The sequence below is a fragment of the Onychostruthus taczanowskii genome, unplaced genomic scaffold, assembly GCF_017590055.1.
Source record: "Onychostruthus taczanowskii isolate IOZ18803 unplaced genomic scaffold, ASM1759005v1 scaffold5, whole genome shotgun sequence".
In the NCBI taxonomy this organism is placed as follows: domain Eukaryota; kingdom Metazoa; phylum Chordata; class Aves; order Passeriformes; family Passeridae; genus Onychostruthus; species Onychostruthus taczanowskii.
Window position 1 is genome coordinate 4,896,402 of NW_024502568.1, and position 17,319 is coordinate 4,913,720.

General features: G+C 37.9%; 1 protein-coding gene across 1 annotated transcript in view; it reads right to left on the reverse strand.

The window, feature by feature from the left end:
- KNDC1 (kinase non-catalytic C-lobe domain containing 1) overlaps window positions 1–17,140 on the reverse strand; it is a 56,133-nt gene extending 38,993 nt beyond the window's left edge. Inside the window, exons 1-3 of the mRNA XM_041415731.1 lie at window positions 17,039–17,140; window positions 12,294–12,492; window positions 8,955–9,013 (exon numbers count right to left, since the gene is read on the reverse strand). Of these exons, the coding sequence (XP_041271665.1) occupies window positions 8,955–9,013; window positions 12,294–12,492; window positions 17,039–17,140 (360 nt within the window). The remainder of the gene's footprint in view (window positions 1–8,954; window positions 9,014–12,293; window positions 12,493–17,038) is intronic.
- Window positions 17,141–17,319: the final 179 nt, after the last annotated feature.

Consider the following 17,319-nt stretch of genomic DNA (forward strand, 5'->3'; position numbering starts at 1 on the left):
TTAACTACTGTACTAAAGTCAGATGTATCTTAAGCCATTGACTGTTACCCTGATAAAGATTCATTTTCCTCTTGGAAGTCACATAAAGATGAACATGCTCCGAATCTTGAGCAAATTTAAACCATGCTATTTGCAGGAAATTACTCATGTATTTGCAGAGTGAAGAAACAAATTAAGAACAGGTTTCTTGCACTTCCATCCCACTTTTAGGCTCCCTTAATCACAAAGATCAGGCACCCCAATACGGATGAGTAGCACACCAACTGACTCTTGTCCTGCATGACTGAATAAGTATAATTATGACGGTAAGGAAGAATGCTGGAAAAAAAACCCTGCTGAAGACCTCAGAGGTTCAGAGAGCAAAAGTTACTCACATTTATCTTTAAAGCTTCCTGAACAATGGTATTTTTTAAAAACTCCCTTTGAAACAGAGTTTCATGTGTCACAGCTCTCCTTATGTTTTATCAGCCATTAACCTCCTTACTTTTAAGTTACTTGCCATAGGTAATTAATTTATCACTTAATTAAGGTAAGACAACTGATTCCCTGTAGGCATAGAAACAAGGAAGCCTGAGAAACAGTCATATGCATGCTGAGCAGACTGGCTCTGTCTTCTCTCAACTGTGCAGGATTTTTTTTTTTAAATTTTATAGCAAATACAATGTTATTCGTAGTATTGAAGTATGTTATTAAAAAAACCCAACATTCTTTTAATCTTAAACCTAAGAGATGGTGCCTACTGGTAAAGTCTGTCACTCTGAATAATACATTCACACCATTCTGATTTGAGGAATACTTATTACACATTCTGGAGGTAAAAAACTGAATTGCAACACTTTCAGGTAAGAACACTATGGGCCAGTACACAAGAATAGCATCCCAGTTCTTTTACCATGACATGAATCAATGACACCCAGACTCTGACACGTAAAATATTCATTACTGTACAATAACCAGTTAACTCTTCCTTAAAATAATCTATGTAGATTTCTTTTTTTTTTTTCTCTATCAGGATGATATATACGATGAACTGCCAAATGTAAAAAGCTGGTCAGACACTTCTGTATTTACCTCTCTGCATAATATCTTGTTATGGCAACATTCAAAACACCAATTTTCACAGAACAGCTGGAGGTGACAGAAGCAGCCAAGGTAGCTCTCATTGTATATTACAGGAATGTAAACACTTGGTGAAGGAGGGTTGGGGGATGATTTCAGAGTGGTTATGTTTTTAGTTTGATTCACAGGGGAATGATTTCAGCAGAAGTGAACCTTACTCCTTCTCTACTCAAGCATAGAAGAACTATTATAGTTGAGAGAAAGAAATTTGGTTGGGGTTTTTGGTTGTTTTGTGGGGCTTTTTTTTCTTTTTTTTTTGTTTGTTTGTTTGGGGATTTTTGTTTGTTTGTTCGCTTGTGGTTTTGATGGTTTTTTCCATCTGGGTGGGTTTTTTCTCCTGTTTTTGTTTATTTTATTTTTAAACTTGGTGAAAGGGCTGAAAAGTTCAAGAATCCTGGAGGTATGCATATACAAAGAGATTAATTCACAACATGCTGCAAGGTTATCTAAGAAAACTTAAGTCACACTCAATACATTTCCCAGGAGACACTATCCTCAGTTTCAAAAGCATGTTCGCAGTTATTCTGCTGAGGTTTCCTGAAATGCTGTAACTAAGGACAGTGACATGTGAATGACAAACATTTTGTCACAATCCTGAAGGCTCTGTTGACTAAATCTCAGCAACCTGATCCTTTACAACCATCTAATTCACAGTGGAAACCGAACTAGTCTTGAAATTTTATCTGGAGATTAGGAAGACATCTACCATCTACCTCTAAGTCAATAATTTCCTGAATCTTTTAGAAATAGTGATATTTATAAATGTTCTCATACACTGGTGAAATGGCTCTATTTTCAGTTTGTGCAAATGGTAGAAATTAATTGCCATTGTTTCAGTGAATATAAATTATCCAGATCCAGAGTAGCAATGATCTTTTAGTGACCTGAATATCCACATAAAACAGACATGAAATTAATGAAAGAGGAGTCTTTTGATAAAAAGTAATGATAAGGAATAATTCCATGTTAAGAGTTTGGGTCAACAGCATTGTTAACTGTTCTAAGGAGTAAATTATGGAAATAAGTGGAAGGGATCAGAGAAAATTAAGTTCTGTAAGTAAGACCAGTATGATGATGGATCCATCAAAGAAATGAGTTTGAATGGCCAGCACCATAAACTGACACATAATGATATGAGGACTAAAGAAGACAACTTCATCCATAGCTGAGAAAGTATCAGTACTAATGAGTGTACATGGAAGAGGTTGGAGACAAACAAATCCAAAACAGTTGTGCATCTTTAGCATTAAGAAGCCCAGAGATTTATGACACTGTGCATATGTAACAGGAGAAAACAATCTCTTCTCTTTGCCATAGTTTTTTGCTCATGATGGAAACTATCCATAAATCTATCCAACACAACCCTTCAGGCTTCAAAAAAAGTAAATTCCAACAATAAAGAACACCTGTTTTAAGAGAGAACACAAAGTTCTCTCTTCACTCCCAATCTTTTCCAAACAAAAATTCTTAAGTAAGATAACTTAAAAATTATTTTGTACATCAGGGCATAATCTTCAGGAATCTTAGGGAAAATTATATATCTTAAATTTAATAATGCTTTCTTATAGGACCCTTGTAGCCAAACAAGGAATAAACCTAAAATTCTATATGTTTTCATTGACCAGGTTACCTATACAATAATTTTTCTTCTAAAAAAAAATTTTCTGCCTAGGAGACAGACTATTTCTAATAAAAATAAGTCACTCTGAAAAGTTGTTTCAGCTTTAGGGGCAAAACTGTAGAAATATTGGCAATATGCTCAAAAAGTTTGCTGGCAAAGACCAATATGACAACTCTACAACCCCAACTTCAGGACTAAGCAACCAGCTGTAGGTTTTTGAGGTAACCAAGTTATAAACTTGAAGACAGCCTATGAATTAAAAGGGATAAAAAAAAAAAAGTCTGATGCAAAAAACCATTCCATTGGCCTCATTCTTCCTTTTGTTAACTTTGTGTAAAGCATCTAAAGGGTGCTTGCTCAGTCCTAAGTTCCTGAAATGGACCTCAGCTGGGATGGTGATGTAAAAGCAAGAACAGGAAGATTCCATTTTCTCTTCTATAGCACAGCAGAGGCAGAGCTAACAAATGAAAGTAATTTATTTTTGTCACTGAAGAAAAAGACAGCTTTAAATAACACTCAGAAGAGTGAATGGTTTAGACTACAGGAGGAGATAAGTTACCATTTGCTGATGACAAGCCTTGCTGCTGTTAGATAGAATTAGTCTCAAGGGGAGGCTACATGAAACTAAGGGAAAGAGAATTGAAGAAAAAAGGCACTAGGTGTTTCAAAAGACTTGCATCCCCCGTCAAATAAACACAAAACCAAAAACCCATCTAGGAGAACATATAAAAGTTTTCTTTTTTCATCCTGCACTGAGAGCTAAAGAAAAATAGAACAATAGAGGTAATCTCACAGTATTCAAAGCTACGGCTTTAAAAGACTAGCAAAATCACAAAGACAAGACTTTCTTTATACTGTCTACTGTTTGGATTTGGGAGAAAGATGAAGGCTTTTAACATTTAGAGAAGGACCAACAGCTGAGACATGAGCACTAGGTTAGTAATGATCAGGTATTGAGAAATACTGCAGCATGAAACTGTCTGCTCAGTTTTCTTCAGTAGGTCTGACATAGATATGTGTGTATATATATATATACACACACACACACACATACCCTGAACCTTTCTTTATCTATTCTGCAGAACAGTATGTTTCATTTGAAACTTCAACCCATGCATGTATATGTACATAAAATATTTGTATGTATATTGCATTTATCACTCCAGCTGCCTTGTCACATATCATAGGAATAAGCTATATGAATCTTAATACTTTAGTATTCAAAAACAATGTAATAATATTCTATTTTGTATCTTTTCTATTTGCAGCATTTCTAACACTTCATGTACATTTGTTTATTTTTAAGGCTGATGAAATACTTTGACTTTTTTATATAATATAAATCAACCACTGAGACCTGCAAGTTGACAGACATGACATTCTAACAAAGATAGCCACAGCATTCAGCATTTTCCAGTTGTGATTCTCTCACAGGTGAAAGATCAGCACACTCCACTCCTGTTCTGATAGATAAAAGCAAGAAAAAGCCCTAGATGAGAAAAAGAGGCAATGTGAACTTCACTTTCTTTCCTTCACTAACTCATCCTTCTCTTCAAGATAGTATTTAACTCTGTATCACTTTTTCAGTTCTTTTAATTTCTGAAGGCTTTAATCCTGCTGCACACTGAGGTTTCTGAACTACTGCATCTTATCACCTCCAAATACTGAAATAAGTCATTAACAGAAGTATTATCCAATCTCCCTAAGATAAAAAAAATATAGGCAAGAGTGAAAATTCACTGATTCTATGACAAAGGCTCACTAGAACAAGAAAAACTGAATAGCCACATTATTAAAATATTATAAATGCAAGCTCACACATGGTGGACATCGCTCCTTCATCTCACTGAAAGCTCATATCTTAGAAATGTGGTGTTCCACATCAATGAACCTCTGTGTGAGACTCAATGGCAGTTTTGTGATGCAGACAAATAGCTATTTGAAACTGGTTTGAGACAGCCAATGTTTTTAACCTGAGGCAATCTTGTATTGTAGTGATAGAAGTAAGGCTATTAATGAACCCAACAATATTTAACTATTCGTGTTGGGCCTCCCATTGGTCAAATTTCACAAGTCTAACACTGTACTGCTCAGGGCAAGAAAATGAAATAGGAACAATTTTCAACAGGAAAAAGACTATAGTTCTTCCTATTTAGAAGGCAAAATCAGGGCAAATTTTAGAAGGAGCCTCAAATATGTATTTTCATCTTAGCCTTTCCTGTCTTTGAAAAAAAATCCAGATTCTTTGCTGTTCTCTACAGTACAATGAGTAGAAAATGATAAAATTAAATGCTAGTCTTTATAATCCAGATGTGTCTAACTGACTTCTAGCTCAAGATTCAGTGAGAACAAAGACGCGGTCAATACTTGCAATAGCAAATTCAGGCTCAACTTCTGGCTTAGAGGAAAAGCAGAAATGGAGGTATTTCCATCAATGCAGGCAAGTGAAAACTTCAGTCATCTGAAAACTTACAGAGCACAGTTACATCACATGCCTGCATCTGCATTAAGAAAAGAAGTGCAAATGATACTAAGTGTACTGTACAGAAATTCACCTTTTCTTGGCAGTTACAGTATGGATTATAACTCTAAAGTGTAACTCCTATTCTCTCTCTTTCAGCACCAATTCTTAACAGTACATTTACTACATGGATTATAACTCTAAAGTGTAACTCAACTCCTATTCTCTCTCTTTCAGCACCAATTCTTAACAGTACATTTACTAGAGCACAATGGTCATGGAAGTCTGTAAGGAGATAGCAGTCAGAGGAAAAAAACAATAACAAACAGATAGGCAGCAGAGTCTGTTTTAGTTCAGTACCTGCTTGGCTGCCTTTCTGTCCTTGTACTGCAACCATGCAAACATCTGAAAGAGGAGCCAGAACTGGCATACTCAATGCCACTGCAACCACTTCTTAACAGAGTGACTTCAAGGTCTCTTCAGATGCTCAGAAACTGCAATCCTTCCTCCAAACCCGCAGGATGGAGCTGTGGCAGCACTAAAGTCACCATGGAAAGTCCAGCTGCACTTCACTGTCAGTACCACAAGCCCCTTTCACAGCTAATTTCTTCTTAACCATGTTTCTCTCTAAAAAGTCTATTTTACACCTGATACTGAAACTGAAGGGCTAGTTTTCACCTTTCAACTCTCAACAGTAATTTGAGAGTTGAAAGTAGGAATAGCTGGTGCTATTATTCCTACTTAACAAATGGAGAGCAGGTCAAGAAAGAAGGCACAAGTCTAAAACCAACTACACAAAATCAATTACTTTTCAGTCTTGTGGACAAAGCTTTAGACCTCTAGCTATTTGAAATTCCAACTAGAAACTGACATCTTTAATAGTGTTGTTTCAGACACCAGGACAGTAACGCATTTCAATTTGTTTCCTGTGTCTATTACCCTTGTGTGCTTGTGAGTGCCAGCTAAGTTTAGCAACTAATTAGGCTGGAGTCACAATACCATTAGAGGTCTGGATCAGTAATTCACCAAGCAGGAAACAAAACATCTCTTGTTGAAATAACTGTAGCTTTAATTGAAGGATTTTTTAAAAAAGATTTTAAGGGAAAGAAGTAATCCAGTAGCCATACAGATCTCATTGTGTGCAATCATTTTAGAAGCCACAAAATAGGTTGCACTCAAATCAAGCAAAAGCTCTGGCTGACATAACTATTTTAAATCAGCCAAAGTTAGACGCTGGAGTAACAGCTATCAAAGATCATCCTGAACATAATCAGTAGTTACAAAAACACTTTTTTTCTCTTTATATTGAAATCAGACAGTTTCAATACAAACATTACTTGCCATTGTTCTAAACAAAGCAGACCAAGCAGCCACAAATCTCCATCAAAGAAGAACCAAGTCAGGTCATCACCAAGGAAGGAGCAAGCAGTAATACAAGACACTTGACACCCCTGTATAAAGGGCAGCTGATTGTAATCAAAGAACTTCATAACACTGAGACAGCACAATGAGCCAGGAGATGCATACAAAGCACTACTATTGCAATAGCAAAAGGTTATAATAGGGGTAAGGCGATACACAAAAGTCTAAATACTTTTGGAAAAGAGAAGAACTCGAAGTATTAACACCAAGAAGGAAATGGCCAACTTGGAAAGATTACAGTATTACAAAACCCTTGAAACAAGTACATAAGCATTAACCTACTTGAGGTCTTGGAATCTGCAAAAGTAAAGACGAGCAGAGATCATCATGGAATCCTTGGCAGAAGTTGGTCTGGTACTAAAGCACTTAAAAATTCAACCAAACTGTACACATGGTAAAAGGTAAAGTTTTGAAAGTTCCACAAATAGTCTGAATCTCATAGATGGCTCACCAAATGCACACCAAAAACCAGGAGCAAAACAATATATTTCTGCCTTAATGCAGAGGAAAGCCCTTGCTTTTTTGCCTTGTGTATTGCTCTAGGGTGGCCAATAACAGGACGCTGTCATAGCCCTGCTCTCCCTGCTTTGGAAGGCTTGCCAAGTTGCTAGATGAAGAGATAGCAGCAACATACAGAAATCAGTGCACTCAGCCCACGTCACAAGAGACAAGGCAGAGCAAGTCAACTTCCTTCCAACCAAATGTGTACTTTCATGTATCTTCACTGACCTTTGCAAAAGGAGTAAAAGAGTCAATGTTCAGAGCCACTCCTGACTCAAACAGCTTTCACTGAATGTTTAACTGATTGTGCTGTGCTTGGTATTGGGATTCACTGGGGCTTAGCAGGCCTGTACATGCTGCTGAAAGAGAAGAGTTAAATAACAGCTCTATACACAGATGTGTTTTATCCAAAAGGAAGACAATGGCTTTGTCTATCAGATGGAACTAAAATTTCAGGTCACTTAGTATTATCAGTCTTCCCAAGTTCCTATTTCACTTTGTTCCATCTCCTTGGTCTTTGAACCTCTTTCAGTGTATCTATTTACTTTATGCAGACAAGTTCAGCAACTACTAGGCAAGGAAAAAGGATTGGGGGAAATCAGTTGGCCAAAGGAGCAAATTTCTGTGTCATGTCTCGGAGGCTTGTTAAGGGATGAAGAACATATTTATGTAAAATCCTTAGTACGGCTTCAGAAGCACAACAAAAAGAAAGAAACAAAAACCAGTCACCTTTGGGATCTCATTTTCCCCAACCACATCTGAATATAAAGGCTTCTACAGTTGCCAAGTTTACAGGGAATGCAGGCCACCTCTTAACAATCCTTTTCCAGAAAGAAAGACTCCCCAAAAACCATCATGGGGATGAGGAGGAGAGTGAGCACAAAACCACTAGAACTCTGCTGGCATATGTAGATACATTAATAAAGCATAGCAACAATTGAATTTTTGCCTCTTTAACCTTCAAAGACTGCATTATTTCATATTCTATTCTACCACCCTTCCTGCCTTATCATTCTCTTTTAACATGTGGTACTTCACACTTCCAAGGTTCATTTCTCCTCCTCCTCCTTTCCACCACCCCCATCAAGAAACAGAGAACTACAAACATGACTATGAAGGCTATAACTCTGAAAAGCAGAAGATATTTGTTTCAGACTATAAAGAACCAGATTTTTTTAAATATACCTTGAATTAATGTGTTGCTAATTAAAGCATTTGAATTATCTAAGAATACATGCCAGAAAAAATAGTGTATTAAGAAAAAGGATATTAAGCAAGCAAGTGCTCCTGTAGCAGGCAATGAGATGGTTGACTTGGGAGGCTAATGAATTAGTATAAACAATTTAAATCTAATTTAATTTAACAATGTAGAGCATTTGTGCATTGCAAAGCAACAGACAGTAATCTGTTTCTTCATTAAATCAAAGATAAAATTGCTGATTACCCTTCCCTGAATTATTTTATTGAAGAGGATAGCAAACAAATTTTATATTTAGTCATAAAAGTTCATGGCTAGTCCCCAGACAAGCCAATGTAACCAGTGAAGGGTACCAGTGAACATAACATAGGCCAGCTGTGGTTTAGTGTAACATTATTCAGCCAAAATAGATTCTCACATTTTAACAGCTAGTGAACAAATGTTTATGCCAAAAATTAGTATGGCATTTTAAGTTTACTTTTCATTTTCACAAAACATATCTAAACAGCACCATTTACTACTCACAATCTTTATAAGTTCTAAAATTATATACTGAGAATGCTGAGCATTTGGTATTGTCAGAGGTACTATGAACCTCCCCCTCTATTTTACAGATAAATTTATGAACTTGCCTCAAAAGTGTTACCGGTGATATCAAATTCTGGTGGAACAAAGGCACCTTCTGGATCGTCTTTGAAAACAAAAGGAAACATGACAGATTAGAAATTAGTAGTCTTGTTTACAAAAAACACAAACAACTTGATGATACAAATGTACACATACACTCCTATCTGATACAAAAGAAACTTTGTATGGCAGTATTTTGGTTCACTCCAATCCGCTGTACAAAGAACTCGTTATCCATGTTTACAGTGCTGGAAGTAAAATAAGTGCTGTTTTCAAGCTTTCTCAAGGTATTATAACTTCCCTACTAAGAAACAAAACAGATTAAACACCCACAAAGAAATACATTTAACACGTCTAATCACTCCTTGCCTTCAGGCATTTATGTTTGGACCCAGTTATCACCAAAGCTGGTGTGGCTCAGGTGTGGCTTAGAGGTTTGATTTGATTAACTGGACACTTCTACTCACTATTTTCCATTACAGACCTGGGTGATAAGGGTTCAAGCAGCAAAGCCGGGTCTGAACAGCTAATTGCTTCTTCATCTACAGGCCATCGTAGAACTCTGACCTTTCTGCTTTGTTTTACTTATGATAAAAGCGTAGAGGAAGTAAATTGCCCATGCATGTGCTGCTGAGCAGAGAACTGAGCTACTGCAGCAGCCAGTTCTGAGTGCAGAGGTGGAAAGAAGAACAGACTTTCTTATGAGAGTCTGGTGCTGTTTCTGCATCCAAGCAGGTACACGGTACCACACCACACTTACGTCACATGAACCCTGTAAAGAACATCAAGGAATTCAACAGGAGCACAACTAAAAAGCCTACTCTTCACATACATATCCAACTCACCTAATCTATCCTTCTGGGAAGTCAGGATGATTGAGATGATTTACATGCAAAAAGCGTGTTTCCTTTCTCAACAAGAAGAAAAAAATAGTATGTTCAGAGGCACAGCATAATCATCATAACTTTAGCTTTAATTCTAAATCATCATAACTTTAGCTTTTGTGCCTGTACTTTAGAAGTGAAATGTAAAGTTTTTATTAAACCCAGTTATATAGCAGAGACTACTAGAGGACTTTTTTTACATTCGTACATTGCAGCTAGGTGGCATGGCTGACTAGAAACAGTAACTGATTTATAGCTCCTTAGGATATTCCCAAATGTACTTTCCCACTGAAAAAGAGGGTTATGCAACCAATTTTGCGTTTCTTACCCAACACCACATTTTTTCCTGATTTTGGGGGTGGGCAGAGGAGGCAGAATGGGAAGTAATGGACAGGTGTTTTGTTCTCCCCTCTCCCCCACCTGCAGACTACTACTACCCCTTTTTATCTCCCCACTACCTTTTCCCTTTCTTTCCACAGAACACTTTAAAGGCTGTGCTTAACTATGTTAATACTTAACTGCATTTAACTTATCACTGGTACAGCTCAGTGTATTCTTTTAATATAATGTTTACAATGGGAATGTGTGTGATCTGAAGAGTCTAGAAGGTATCAGAGCCCTTGGCAGAACATCCTATTGAATGGTTGTCACTTTAGCACCACAGAACTTGCAGGAAGCAGAACTTGCTGCTAAAGCAGAGATGACAGGCTGTTCACTTTCCCTCGCTGGAAAGCAAATCCAGAGGTTATAATTATCTTCTGGAAGAATAAATCCATAAGCAACAACTGCAGGGAAGCAAAAAGGACAACATCCTCAAGTGCCTACAACAACCTATCTTTTAACCAAACTGTAACAAAATCTGAGAGAAAGAGCCAAACACACAGTGTGAGAGAAATAGAACACAGGAGTCACTTTTCTGCATTCCTATGGAAAACATTCCTTTCTTTAAAGAGAACTAATGAAAAGTCTTTTCCTTAGAGACTAACATGATTTCAGGGAACTAAATCTGTACATTTGCTTTGCACAGGAATTTGTTATCCCACATTTTAAGTACATTAATACAGCATTCCTGGATCAATTGTTTGCCAGCTATTCAATTAGACTAAAACATTTAAGAAGAAATTGATTTTTCATTTCCCCACCTACAAGCAAAGATCTCAGCTGAGGGGCATTTTTCATCCACTAGATTTATGCTTTTCAAGAAGTCTTTCATATACCCTTGGCTTATACAAAGCCAGCTTCTTTTTCTTTTTTAATTTCAAGCTCCTTAAAATAAATTGATTCCACATTACCCTATTAATATGAAACTAAAAGTTGTCTCATGTCTATTTAGGGAATTTAATAAAAAAGTCACAACAATTATGAAGGTATATTTTCATCTTTTTAAATTATATTTTATGATGTTCTATTTATATGAAAGACTGTCTTTAATTCTAAAGAGGGAAAAAATCTTCACTTGTTGCAATGTTACCTTACCTCATTTTTATTCCAGTATTTTTTCTAAATACTGTGATCTAGATTTTGCGTGAAAGAATAAACATCCTGACAGAGATTTAAAAATAAATTAGGCTAAAGAAATCACAACAAAATTTTGACTGGTGTGTATCTGGACTAGAATAGTTCTCCTAGTTATGAACCAACATAATTTTAAAAGTACCATAGAGTAAGAGCTTGGTTGGTTTTCTTTACTTTTCTTCTGTAAAATCATTAAGAGACTGAAGACTTATCTTGAGATGCATCACTCGAGAAAGGAACAGCAACCATAACATGCTTTTTTGTCTAAGATGAAACAAGAACTTTTTAAAGTCAAGCATCTCCCTGTTCATCTGCCATGATACACTGAACATCTTCCATGCTACTACACAGTAGTTTTTAATTTTAATATGTTAATTTCTCAATCAGTCTCAATACTTGACAAGTCTGAAAATCATTACTTAAAAAAGTAATAATTTTTTATTTAAGAGAGAGCTTTAAAAAAAACAAGGCCTTTATTTGAGAGAACTTTCCTTTTTAGTAGCAAACATGCAATAGAATTGCTCCAATTTTATGGCCACAATCAGCAAGATCCACTGAATATCAGACTTCTCTTGAAATAGAACATACCACGAAATCACAAGATCTGTAAGAGGTGAAGGACATGCTTTACAAAGGATGAAACTTGCACGCACAGGTACACAATTTGTGTGTTTAAAATGGATATAAAGAAGACTTATCACCTGGATAAGTCTTAAAATAATTAGGAGGAATTTTCTAAGCAAATTCAGAACAGCCTTTGTTCATCAAGTACAAAACGGAACACATATTTTCACATGAAAATATACACACCCCTTCCCAAATAAGTTTTATTTTATCTTTATTTTAATTGCAAATCTTAAAAATAGAATGCAATGTTTTACTGCAGTTTCTCACCAGGAGTTTCCACAGTTCTAAAACAAACAGCCTGGAAACATAAATACTCACCACTGAGCTGTTCCATGAAGCATACATTGCCATTGGTGTTAAAAGCCAAAGTGTCAGGAGTGATGCAGAGTGTCTGGAAGATTGCAGAATGGGCAATGCTCTTCAAAGAATGGCAACACTCCAGGCAAATTGCCCAAATATCTTGCTCAGTAAGACAGCTATCCCGCAGTGACAAAATATCAGCAAGGGACACATTCTCCTGCCAAGATATGAATTAATAAATTACCCTGGATTTCATGACACTACTTTCTCTATCATAGATTACATTTGACACAATTGGCTACAAGTAATGTTTCCAGCAAGTTCTCAGACTTTCTAGGACACTGATTAACACCCCAAGAAACACCAAGTGCATGACTTTGCTCTTAACACAGAGATGTTTTTAGAAGCACAGTTAACCTGAACAAAGATATCACAGTACGCCAACATTAAAAAAAAAATACTATGGGAGATATGCATCTTACATAAACACTGCATCAAAGGAAACAGGCCACTTGGAGGTAAAAGCAGAGAGACTAAATGAAAACATTTTGTTTCATCCATGCCTTTCAAGCTTTCCCAGGTGTCTTTTTATATAAACTACTTAAGAATTCTTTTCACAGCACTTCTCCCTACCATTTGTGATCTGAAAAAAGTACCTTTTAGATTAGCCTGTCTTAAGAATGATGCTGTTGTGAAGCTTAGTGGTGTAGACCATTTAATAAACTTTGAAAAGCCAAACATGCCATAGGAGAAGTGTTTTTATACTCGGACTTAAAACCAAATACTTGGGTTGTCCCAGGCCTCCCCATTACATCCAGAGCTTTCAGTGATCAAAACAGCTCATGGACTTAAGTTTTTAAGTTGCTGTCCTAAACTTTAGTCAACTTGTATCGATCCTATTATCACAGTAAGGCTATGAGTCCATTCACAAACAAATGTGCTTCTAATGTGGCTTTCCTAGTCAAGATGTTCAGAAACATTGCTTGGCTCAAAGCAACCAGCCTCTCTATGGATATTTTTGGAAAACAAGCCCAATACATTATCAACAGCTAGAGAAGTAAAGTCTTCACAAACTTAAAGGAATGAGGAAAAAAAACCCCAAACAAATAAAACATCAATTGCATCTCTACGGGCAAATAAGGTAACAAAAATGAAAGGTAATCTACAGAAGTTACTATGTATCAGAGCTATAATTACTATTAATTACACAGTGATATTAAATACACCCTGAATGGAAGACATAGATACACATTGCTTAGCATAGAGAAAAAATAAAGCATGTCATAATCAGCAAAAGAGGATGTGAAGTATCTTACAGTTCAGCAAACTGCTGTGGTTTAAACTTTTAATCCCTTGGAGATCAGTTATAAATTTCTTTACCTACTCCAGCACTGGAGAATATCAATGATATCTGAATTACCATATACAGAAGGGGTTAGCAGTTTATTAACACGTCTTTCAGAGAATTAAGCATTGCTTTCATAATATCTTTCAAACAAGAACCAAACTTCAGTCCAAAAGTGTATTGTGCTTTTTAGTCTAAAGTATAATGCTTAATAAATAAATATGAGGTAAGAAATAAAGCACACTCACTGCAATTTGGCAAACTGAACTTCTCTTCTCAATGGTCTTATTTTTCATAGACATGGCCTAGACGTGGATTGATTTACTAATGGCAGCATTACCACAGTGCCTTCTAGCACTAATCATGGACCCTGATCTCATCAAATTCAGTCCTACATAATAATGAACAGCAAAAGATCTCAGCACAAAATCTTATTTTTTCTGTGCTATGCTCAGTACAATCGTGTAATGCTGCCATCAGAGTGTGAGGGTGGATAAGGAGGCTTTGCAAATTTCCATAGGGAAGCTGTTCCAAGCACGAAGAGCAGCACAGAGGTTGCTGTATCTGCAAACAAAAACACATGGCAAGCTCTCTTACAAACATTAGGCTTTGAAACTGACCAAACTGAGTGGTGGGATAAGGACAGGCTTGGAAAGAGGAGACCAACTTCTTAATCTATGGCCAGCAAAAAGAGTTAAAAAAATAGAAACTCTGTGATCGAAAGAATGAATGAGCAATTATTTTAACTCTCCTAGAATCCTCCAGCTAGGTCACATGATGGCATTTGCCACAATACAGAAAAAAAATAATGATACACTAATCAAGGCGCAAAACTATGAATTTCATCTCTACATATGGACGTAAGAGGCTCAATTTAGAGTGTACATGAAAAAAATTAAACCTGCAATCTTTAAGACAGCCTCAGCATCACATTCCAGTCACAATAAAGAGAAGTTTTGAGTTAAGCTTTGAGGCTAAACTCCAATGCAGATAATAATTATCAGCAATGATAGCTACAGCACAAACCTACAAAACATTTTTGTCTTGTGGTTAAAAGGTAATGATCTAATGTCAGATAAGCTTAGTTTATCTTCCTTCCCAGGGATGAGAAAGCTATGTCATACAGAAAAATTTAAAAAAAAAGGAAAAATTAAAAAAAAGTCCTATGAATGTTCCACGGCTTCCATCAGCAGTGGATGGCTAGGTGAAGATAAAACTAACATTAAAAAAAGATAAAATACCACCACCACCACATTGCAGGCCTTTCTATTTCTGCTGCTCCAGGGCAGCAAGTTACTTTCTTCACAGAAACCACTAATTTCCCAAATGATCACTCTTCCTTGACCTCAGTTACTAAAGATGCTGTCGCAGCTAATCAAGGCCTTTGTAGAGAATGAAGCATTGAAAACACTGAGACTTGCATTTGACTAGCTTGTACCCCCAAAGCAACACAGACCAAAAGTTACCAAGTGGAAAAAAACATCCTTTTAACACTCTAACACAGGAGGTTCTGGCAAACTGAAACTTTTGTTGAGCAACTGCTTCAGTACTTTGGATCACTGGAAGCTGCTTCTTTCAAATGGGGTAAATATCAGAGATGTTCATGCCTCCTTTTTGTCACTTTCAGCAAAAGACACTTGTGTCTGGGTTGAATATAAAAGTGTCTGGTTTTAACACTAAGAGCTACAAAAAGCAAACCAATCAGGCAACCATGCTTAACTGCTCACTTTAGTTTTCAGCTTTCCCTTATATTTTCTTCAGCAAGTACAAAACTCTTCAGTAGCCTATAATGAAGGAGAGATAATTAAGAGAGAGTAGGAATAAAAAAATTAATTTGCCACAGACCATTTCTTAAAAATTTTGACATCAAATATTAAAGAGTATGAAATTAACAAGGTTCTAGCAAAGAGAGGGAATCAAAATACACCCTCATCCTTAGCATTTTCTAGTTTTCAGCTCAGGCAGATTCCTGCTTCACATATTGGCAAAAAAACCACCTGCATCAGACACCAACATCATTCTTTATACTTGGTACAATGACAAGAAAAGCAGACTCACTAAATGACTAAGCAGCTCAGAGTTCAGTACAACAGCACTCACAGCCTTCTGACACCTTTTTGCCACAATAATCCACACAAACTTCAAAACAATCTATTCCAGAACCACAGAAAATGTGGCAAATGCCATCCATTACATTGATCACATCTGAAGAAAAACTCTGGGTTGCCTTAGGAAGCTCTCTGAATACTCTTCAAAGCAGTTATTTTTTATCAGCTTATCTAATCACCAGGTGATAGGTCATGCTCATTCTCCCCCAAAAAATACAGAAACTCCTTAGGTTTCTGTAATAAATAAATAGATGGGACTCATGGGAATCCACAATCAAAGTATACATTGAACACATATGAAAAATGGGCCCCGTTCTTTCTTGTACAGAAGAATTGACCCTTTGCCTTCTCCCTTCCAAGAAAATACTGTAAGTATTTAAGCCAATGTGTAAAAAATAAGGCCACTACCATCTTCCTCCAAGATTTTACATGGGCCAGTCTGAGAAGGCCTACAGCACTGAGCACTACAGACGGTGGAAGAGCCAAACTGCCAAGTCAATGGGTGACTTAGGAAAAATTAAAGGGGCCTTGCATTTTCAAACTTGCATTTAACTCCTGATTCAGCATAGATTCTTGACATAGCAAGTTAGAAAGTTTGTAAGATTTGGTTTGGTGAATGAGCAGCTCACATACAGTTTACCAAGCCTTTACTTAAAAAAGGAAAGTATCTCCAAATATTTTGCCCCAGCATTCACAAGGGGGTAAGAAACACACTTCATGTGAAGAGATAGAAAGGTGAGCAAGAGCAACACCAATAACAGAGCCAGACAAACGCGATGACAAGAACTGGGTTTAGCTACAGGTTACTTGGCATAACAGCAGAAGAAACAGATTTAACAGTTTGATAGTTTTTGTATTTATTTCCCAGTGTCAAAGGCCTTTTAGCAAGGGGCAGCAATATACGGCTGGACAAAAAAGCGGTTGGCAGCTTCGGGAAATTATTCTGCCCATGTAAATTTCCCTTGATCGGGCGCGACAAGGACACGTACTTGCCGACTGCAGCATTAACCCACGGCTACGACAGCAGTGACGAGACACCCCGCACTCGAGGACCATGACTTTGCTGTTGTGTGGAGGAGGTGCACGGCAATGGGCTAAGCCCAAGTTGGTGGCTGGGACCGCGGGGCAGGAGGCAGCGAGGCGCCGGCGGAGCACACACGGGAAGCGAGCGGCGCTGTGGCCGCGGCCTGGCCGCTCCCGGGGCCCGGGTGCGCCCCCGGCCCGGCCGCCTCCCGCGGGCGGCCCTGAGGCCGCTACACTACAGGTGAGCGCAAGGGCGGCGGCTCCATCCCCGCACCTGCCTCACTCACCTCATCCTCCAGCAGCGTCGGCAGAGGCTCAAAGTCGTAGCAGTTCACTTCCTCCTCCTCCTCCTCATAAAACACGTCCTCTGCAGCGCCAAGAGTCTCCATCCCGCCCGGCGAGGGAGCAGAGGCTTCACCTCCGCAGCCTCCCTGTGCGCTCGGAGCACGGCCCTCGGCCCCCGCCGCGGCTCATCCTCACACCCGCCTGCCGGCTGCCCCCGGCAGCGACCCCCACGGCGCCGCCCGCCCGCTTTAACCCCCTCCCCGCCCCTGCCGGGCCCGGCCCG